At 37.7% G+C, this 9152-nt stretch overlaps 1 protein-coding gene across 1 annotated transcript in view; it reads left to right on the forward strand.

The window, feature by feature from the left end:
* MAGI2 (membrane associated guanylate kinase, WW and PDZ domain containing 2) overlaps positions 1 to 9152 on the forward strand; it is a 1911292-nt gene that overhangs the window by 564235 nt on the left and 1337905 nt on the right. The window contains exon 2 of the mRNA XM_006882679.1: positions 6232 to 6348. Coding sequence (XP_006882741.1) covers positions 6232 to 6348 — 117 coding nt within the window. The remainder of the gene's footprint in view (positions 1 to 6231; positions 6349 to 9152) is intronic.

The raw sequence follows: 9152 nt of genomic DNA on the forward strand, positions 1-9152 counted from the left end.
ATATATATATATATATATATATATATATATATAATCTTGTTGCTATGAAGCATCAGATTGCTGCTGCTTCACGGTGACTCTATAGGGCAGAGTAGAACTGCCACAAAGCTTTTCTTAGGCTGATTTTTTTAGAAGTACATTGCTAGGTGTATTCTCCTGAGAAGTACTAGGGTGGTTTGAACAATTCACCTTTTGGATAGCAGCTCAGTGCTTAATATTGCATTGCAAGACTATTTCAACACCAGGGGTCCGTGTGTGTGTGCGCGCGCGCACACACACACACACACACACACACACACACACTTTTCAGTATGTGTGTAGGAGTAGCATACACTTCCAAAATAACTTGCTTCTAGAAACTCTATGAACTTAGAGAAATTATGACAATCATACAATAGCTCTTAGGTGTTTCATTCATAGAGTTGCTATGAGTCATCTACAACTCAATGGCACTTAACAACAACATGTGTGTACTTTACATAATAACCTTACAGTAGCTACTTGCTTATATTATTGTAGCTGTTCAGTAACATGCTTCTAAATTCAGATCCAGTTTCCTTCCCTCTTGCTTTTCCCCCTTATGGTATTACTTTGTGGTCAGAACATGACTTCCACACTTCAGACATGATTGTACACATCAGGGAATAAATAGCGAGCCTTATATAGATTTCTGTGTTGCAATGGCTGGAACTTGGCCACTAGAAGCAGAAAGGATAACTGGAAAAATAAGACATTGGATTGTATGCCTGTTGGTGAGTCTTGTGTTGGAATGACAATTTGTAAGAGCTCAGTTCACATTGATTCATTTTCTTGGATGACCGTTTTTTTGGTCTCCAAACAGAATCAAAGTTCTTTTAAGAGATTAGAATTGGAGAAGGGACATTGACTAGGCAACTGACAGAATCTGGCCTGGTAGCAATATTGGGTAAATAAAACTGTGAAAATAAAAAGAGAAGGATAAAATGGTATTTGTAGAAGATGATGTAAGAAAAATCCAGGCAGAACAAAGTAGGACTATCTGTAGAATTTCATTGTGATTTGTGGTGATTTATTTCCATTAGTGAATGAAATTTTATATTAAGACTCAGAAGCTTTAACTGTTCTTTCCGTAAGGAAAAAAAATAAAATATGCAACCAATCATTGACACAGTAGACTTAAAAAAAAAATCCATGCGGGTAAACTTTTCAATAGTTTCTTTGTAGTAAAATAAGTGGTTTTAATCGACAATATCTCTTAAAAGACTGATATTCTCAGAAACTGTAAAAAGTGGCCTTATTACTATTATTTACGTGGAATGAGTGATTCTTGCTTATGTTAGTGGACAGACTACATCTGCTCTTCTATTGTTGGAATATTCTCAGGCTGGCAGAAATTATCTCATCACTCACCACAATTCAAATACTAGACAGAGAGAAAAATAGAAGGGCCAGTGGCTGTAATTGAAGAAGGACCCATAGGCCTACAATCCAGCTGATAAAAATCACAAGCAGGATGCTTGTTCAGTAGTTGTAATGCATTAATAAGATAAACATGATCTGCTTATTCCATAAGACCAAGGAAAGAAACTGGATATGAGATTTACTGTATTGCTAACTATTTCAGTGTGATGCCAGCAAATCTAAGACACAGAGAAACACAGGATATCAATAATTCTTAGTTTACAGTGTGTGTGATGACAGTTTTAAGCTTCATTTTTTTTTATTTTGCTTCTCCTTTGAGGAATTCTTTTTAATTTGGAAAATTATTTGGGCAAGATTTCTATATGAAATATGTGAAGCTAATGATTACTGTTTGACTCCACAATCAACACTCCTGGCACCATCAGCCAGGAAATGAAATTAAAAGACATATTGCAATGGGAAAGTCTGCTGTTCAGGACCTCTCTAAAGTACTGAAGAGCAACGGTGTTTCTCTGGAAACTAAGGTGCATCTGGTACATGCCATGGTCTTTGCAATCACTTGTTATGCATCAGAGAGCTGGATAATGACCGGGGAGGACAGAAGGAGAATTGATGCTTTTGAGCTTTGGTGTTGGAGAAGAGTGCTGAGGGTATCATGGACTGCTAAGAAAACAAACAGATTCATCCTGGAGAGGGTTAAACCAGGCTACTCCTTGGAGGCAAGGATTCTGAGACTTCATCTGACATACTTTGGTCATGTTGTAAGGAGGGACTGGTCCTTGGAGAAGGACATCATGCTTGGGAGGGTAGAGGGACGGCAGAGGAGGGGAAGACCCTCTATGAGGTGGATTGATTCAGTGACTGGGGCAATCGGGATGAGTGTGTTGGAGACAAAGAGATTGGCACAGGACAGAGCAGAGTTTAAAGCTGTTGTGCATAGGGTCTCTATGAGTCGCAAGCGACTCGACGGCACATGACAACAATAACAACAATGATTACTGTGCTTTCATTTCATATCATTTAGTTTCTGCTGTCATATGGGGCAGAAAAAATAGATTGAGACTATTTACTCAACTATATGAGATACACCGAGGAGTTGTGGTGGTTGTTGTTGTTGTGTACCATTGAACCAGAGCCAACCCAGAGCTTACCCTCCAGCTGGTTTTCAGAGGCGGTGAACTGCACAGGAAGAGATTGCATAGCCTTCTAAGGAATAGCTGGTAGATTCAAACCATGTCTCTGGAATTGCAGTACCGCTTTTTACCACTCGGCCACCAGAGCGCCCTAAGAATATTGGAATCAATTTGTTTAGAAATTCTATTTCTTATAGAATCTTACTGAAGTTTTACTGTCAGATTATGTTTTGAAATAACAGGTTTTGAAAGCTTTGAAAATGAGGCGGGAAAAGCACTTACATAGCAGAGTTAGGGAGGTGGGGTGAGGGTTAGGGTGTGAAGGCATTAGGAGAGAGAGTTCCAATGGAACTTGAAAAAAATGAATAGTAGGCATAGATCAATGGTGATTAATTTTATAAAACACAGTGTATAAGAGTGATCACTTGAAACACAAAGTGAATGTAGGAATGTGTGTGATACAATGAACGTGAATGGTACACAATGTATGCAAATTTTGTATGCAAGCTAATATAAAGTAAGAATAAATATGTGTGTGTGTGTGGGACAAACAATCAACCAAACAAACAAAAATGTTAAAATATATAATATGCAAATATATTAACTACCTTTTTATGGAATATATTTTGTTGTGTATCTTGTTATTATTGCTAGGCGTCCTCAGGTCGGTACTGACTCACAGATAATGACTCTGTGTAGTAACGTGTGTGTGTGTAATGACTCTATGTAGTAACACATGTATATATGAACACACACACAGACATGTATATATTAGTACTCAACACTGTCCAGTCCTTCACCATTCTCATAATCACTGCTGTGCCTGAGCCCTTTTCTGTGCACCGTGTCCATCCCTCTTGGTGAAGAACTTCGTTTTCACTTCTTCCTCTACTCTACTGATCATAATGCCCTTCTTCAGGAACTAATCCTTTCTGATAATATGCTCAAAGAATGTGAGACCGAGTTTCAACATTCTCGCCTCTGAGAAGCATTCAGGATGCACTTCAGTCTGTGCTGTATTCAATATTTTTGTCCAACACTGTAATTTCAAGAGGTTGACCTTGTTTAAGCTGTGACTTGAATGGAATTTGCAAAGAAATTGACTTTTCTTTTTTTGTTATTCATTGTTGCACATTTTCTTCCCCTGTTTTTCCTCCCCCTCCCTTAACCCATCCAGCGCCCCCTGTTCCCAATTGTTCTCATATGTATGATGGCTAGTGATATATTCTTTAAGATAATTCTTCCCCTAATCTGTTCTAATGCAGTGTTCATTGTCTATCCACTCTTTTCCCATCCTCTCCCCATTTATACAGATTTATATACCCATTCCCTCCTCCTTCATTTCCTAATGCATGTCCTGTACCAGCTTTTTAGGTTTATCATTCTATTGTATAGGTGTAATTTTGAAGGTAATTATTTATAAAAAGAAGTGAGTTCTTTAGTTTGTCTTCCATACCCATTATCTAACTTTCACATGCACATGAAATGAGTGAAAACATTCTGCATTGAATCAGATTTACCTTAGTCCTCAAAGGGACATTCTTGCTCTTTAGCACAATGAAACGGTCTTTTGCAGCACGTTTTCCCAGTGCAATAGGATAACCTTATTTTTTACATGCTGCTTTCATAGGCATTTATTGTATCTTCAAGTAAAATAAAGTCCTTAACAACTTTGAGTTGTTTTTTATTTTCCCATTTATTATCATGTTGCTACTGGAGAAAGAAGAAACAATTTACTTCTCTAATGATTTTAGGCTTGAAAACCATATAGGCAATCATACTCTCCTGGGTTTCTATGAGTTGAGACTTACTTAAAGACATCTAACATTAATATGTACACCCACAAAATGTCATTGTCGTAGATTTTTAAATTTTTAATTCTCAGATTTAAAAGGACTTGAATAAATTCTTGTGACTATCATATTTTTTTAATTTCCTATGTATTTAATAATTATTTTTATGAATTCCCTTAGAGTACTTGACTAAAATTAAAATGATATATTTATATTTAGATTATATTTATATGAGTATTTTAACTTATACATTCTTTCAAATATTGAGGGAAAAGGATCTTCAGCTAAATCTTAGTTTAATGCAATTGTTTTAAATATCAAGTTCATTTTTTGCTATCCCTGCTTTATTTACTTTCTAATTGGGAAGGGCGTACGCCAGGGATGTGTCCTGTCTCCATACCTTTTCAACCTGTATGCAGAACAGATTATCCAAGAGGCTGGGCTCTCTGACAAGAAATGTGGGGTCAAAATTGGTGGAAGATCTATCAACAATCTGTGATATGCAGATATTACAACCCTGCTTGCTGAAACTGAGGAGAACCTGAAGCATTTTCTGCTGAGGGTCAAGGACTGCAACCTCCAATATTGATTGAGGCTTAATGTCAAGAAGACAAAGATTCTCACCACTGGACCAATTGGCAGCATCAGGATAGATGGTGAAGAAACTGAGATTGTTTACAGCTTTAGTTTGCTTGGATCCACAGTCAACACTCTCAGCACTAGTAGCCAGGAAATTAAATGATGTGTTGCCATGGGAAAGTCTGGTGTTAGGGACCTCTCCGAAGTACTGAAGAGCAATGGTGTCTCTCTGGAGACTAAGGTGCATCTGATACAGGCAATGGTCTTTGCGATCACTTGTTATGCATCAGATAGTTGGACAATGACTAGGGAGGATAGAAGGAGAATTGATTTCTTTGAGCTGTGGTACTGGAGAAGAGTCTTGAGAGTGCCATGGACTGCTAGGAAAACAAATTCATCCTGGAAAGGGTTAAACCGAGTGGCTCCTTGGAGGCAAGAATTCTGAGGCTTCATCTAACATACTTTGGACATGTTGTAAGGAGGGACCTGTCCTTAGAGAGGAACATTATGCTTGGTAGGGTGGAGGGACAGCGCAGGAGGGGAAGGCCATCTATGAGGTGGATTGATTCAGTGACTGGGGTAATCAGAATAGCCGTATCGGAGACAGTGCAATTGGCACAGGACAGAGCAGAGTTCAGGGCTGATGTACATAGGGTTGCTATGAGTCGCAAGCTACTCGACAGCACATAAAAACAACAACAACCTATCAAGTCATGTTTATGTTGAATTAAGTTGTAATGACAAATTGACTCAAAATTATTACAGATGGCAAAGGGAAAAAATTTAACGTAATTTTCATTTAGTTGTTCTAACAAATATGTGGGACATTAAGTCTGGTACAAATAGGAGAAGAAGAGTCTAGTCATAAAGAGTAATGGGTTTGTTATACTCATAGTTTCCAGAGACAAGGAGGTAGAGAATACCATTAGATAAAGCCACATAGTGGGGTTACACCTAGGGACCAGATAACAATTAGCTGAAACTGTTGGAACCGGGCATGTGTGGCAAATAGGGTAGACTTAGCTGGGTTGGATACGCTTCCTGGAAATTGGACTTTTTCAATAACCCTTCAGGGTCATAGAACATGACAACCTTTCCTGGTTTTGAGGTACCTGACCTTGGGACAATTAGAATTGGTACATGGTAGGTCGTGATTGTGAAAACCTTTGATGGGAATGGTTGGTGAGAGGACTTAGTTATTCAAGAAGGGGAAGAGACCAGCCTCCAGCCAGGGTCTCAAAACACTGGCAAAACAGCATTAAGTAAAATAATTTATTACTTCTTTTCTCTAATCTAAAATTCTCACATATATTTTATTATTTTAGGTGGAATTGTGGATAAGGATCTTCGTCACTACCTCAACCTACGATTTCAGAAGGGGTCTGTGGACCACGAACTTCAGCAAATCATCCGTGATAACCTCTACCTCCGCACCGTGCCGTGTGAGTACAGGGCGGTGTCATTATATTTGTATGCCAGTGGTTGAGTGTTCAGCGGTGTATCAGTGTTTTAAAAGAAAAAGCTCAATGGTGCAGATTTGTACGGTGGTGAACCTTGGAAAGAGATACTTAATTTGAAATTTGGAAGTTTTAAAGGCGAATTTAGAACTGCAATTGAGTTGTTTGTGAAATCATATTCAAATTGCATATTCTGTTATTTTAGGATATGAAACCTGATTGGTTTATCAGATTAGTATTTTGAGATATATGAGTACTTGTCCAGCATGGTGGTGATTAAGGAAGAATAGTGATAAGGGTGGAATTCCATGTCAGAAGACAGAAGAATACAGAATTGAATGCACTTGATGGAAAACAACAACAAACAAATAAATGTATTTTATAAATAGAAGCTATCCTATTATCTCAAGGCATTTATAGTTGGCAGTGTAATGAAGATAGAGGGAAATTTTGCAGTGAAATGTGAAGTTGTTTTGTAATTCTTAGAAAATTATGTTATTGAATGAGTGTTGGGTAAATTTCTTCATCCATCCTAGGGAACTCTCCAGTTACGGGCTGTGAGTACATGCTTGTTCAAAAGAAAGGAATGGGTGAAATGAAGACAGTCACAAGCCAACTTCTCATCCTTCCCTCACCTTCTTGAAAATCATATTTCCTATAGGACAGATCAAGGACGTCTCAAGTCCTAGATCTCACGTCAGTATCAAAATCCATTCTTTTCGGGTAGAGATAATGAACTCTAGAGATTTTCCATTCTCTCTAAAGTCTTTGTATGAATTGTCTGTGTTCCTTTTGTTTTCATTCTAAGCTTCAATAAGCTCAAAGCTTTGTACTCTAGAAACCTGATATTAAATAATGGAAAACTTGGTTAGGTTAAAAGAAATGACTAAGAAAAAAAGCCTATGAATTCTCCTAAGGTTGGACCATCAGAACTATGTAAAAGGTACATAAAGATTATTTTACAGAAATATTGTAAGCACACGGAACTGAAAGATGGGTGTTTCACCACCCAACCTCTTTCACATTCCATGATTTAGGGAGGGGGTGACTCTTGCCACGGTTAACACTGAAAGTTCTTCCAAACACAAATGGCAGGTCACCACGAGCAGCTCTTCCGAAATGGGAAAGCTTGCTGGTGGGCATCACATCAGTCAAAATGATACCTCTGTCAGTGAGTGTTAGTTAAGTGAACAGACTTTTTGTATTTTTGCTTTAAAACTCAAAGTTGAGAAAAGTGCATTTTAAACTTGTAAGTTTGACATTAAAGTGATGGGCAGAGGAAGATGGATTAAACTAAGTGACTGAACTATTTATAAGGTAACGGGTGGACGCGTTTTCAAAGCTGTGATGTTGTCAGTGCAGCCGTGTGAATTTATCTTTTGTGACATGAAAGAAAAGAGATCTGAAATACTGAATAAAGAATTCAGGCACTTTATTATATTTAAGAGCTGAGGGAAATAGATAAGAGGCTGACATTCAGAAATACTTGTAGTCCTTGCTAAGGAGATGAAATAAATAAGAAAGGCTTAATTAAATATGAAGATAATAGAAGTAAATTTTGCATTAGTTAATTAACTTCTTAAATAAGTCATCTCTTTCTAAAGTTTCAAAGGAAATCACTGAAGGAAAAGTAAATATCAGAGTAAAATAACTAGGTTTATAGAGAAAACAGAAAGAGTGTGGAGATTTGATTTCAGTACAAGGTTATAGAATCAATTAGAAATCATTGTAAAGCTCCTGTATGGGAGATGATTAGAAACTCAATGAATCTTAATATTATGGTGTAACAAGTACTCTTTGAATTAGTAACAAGCCTTTCAAATAGCTAATTATAATATCATTCACTGAAAATGTTTAAGATGGCATAAAAGTAATAAATATATCTCACACAACTTGTTCTAATACAAATGTTTTATGTTATTTACCATAGCTTTGATATTTATAAACTGGACCTGGATAATAATAATAATAATAACAATAATAATAATAGCAATAACATAAGTAGTATTAATTGGACCTTCACTTGGTGTCTAAAGAGCTGAAAATGGGTCATAGAGGCACAGCACCTTGAGTGTCTCTCTGAAATGGCCAGAGGGATTGAGGACAGCAGAGCCCTTCACCGCCCCAGAGCAGAAAGCAGAACAAGAGCCTGTAGCTCAGCCCTGTGGTGCCTCTAGAGACACACCAACAGCAAAATGTTCATTTACTCATTGTTGACTCACAGTTGTGATACTAAGAATTGGGTTTAATACAGAAGAAAATTGGAGAGTGAGGGGGGCAAAGAATGTCACCCAATACAAGTCCAGGTTTTGGTTGAAGTTCCACGAGACAATTCTTCAATTAATCCAGATTCTTGTTTCAGTTCAGCGGTCAAATCTAAATCATACAGCAAGGTTTGCCTCAAAGTACTTGTAAGTCAGTTTCTCCTTCATGCATCTTCCAAGAATAACAAAAATCTTTAACTGTAGCCTTTATCTCAGGGCTCCTCTGCTTATACCTTCCCACAGTTTCTCCAAAGCAGTGCCACAGTCTTTCCACCACAATCTCTAGGGGCTCACTTTCACCAGGTTCTGGCTTCAGTCTCCCTCAAGTCTTGCTACCACAAGGCTTGCTCACCTCAAGACTGCCACCCACCCAATCATGTATCACTTTTAAATTGTTCTCTCTCCCTCATCTGTTTCAATGCAGTATACATAATTTATCCAGTTTTTCTCAGTCTTACCCCAACCCTGATGTCAGTTCCATTCTAAAAACAGTGGCACCATGCAGTATTTGTCCTTTTGTGACTG

This window comes from Elephantulus edwardii, unplaced genomic scaffold (genome assembly GCF_000299155.1).
Source record: "Elephantulus edwardii isolate Elephantulus edwardi_28Jun2011 unplaced genomic scaffold, EleEdw1.0 scaffold00022, whole genome shotgun sequence".
Taxonomy (NCBI): domain Eukaryota; kingdom Metazoa; phylum Chordata; class Mammalia; order Macroscelidea; family Macroscelididae; genus Elephantulus; species Elephantulus edwardii.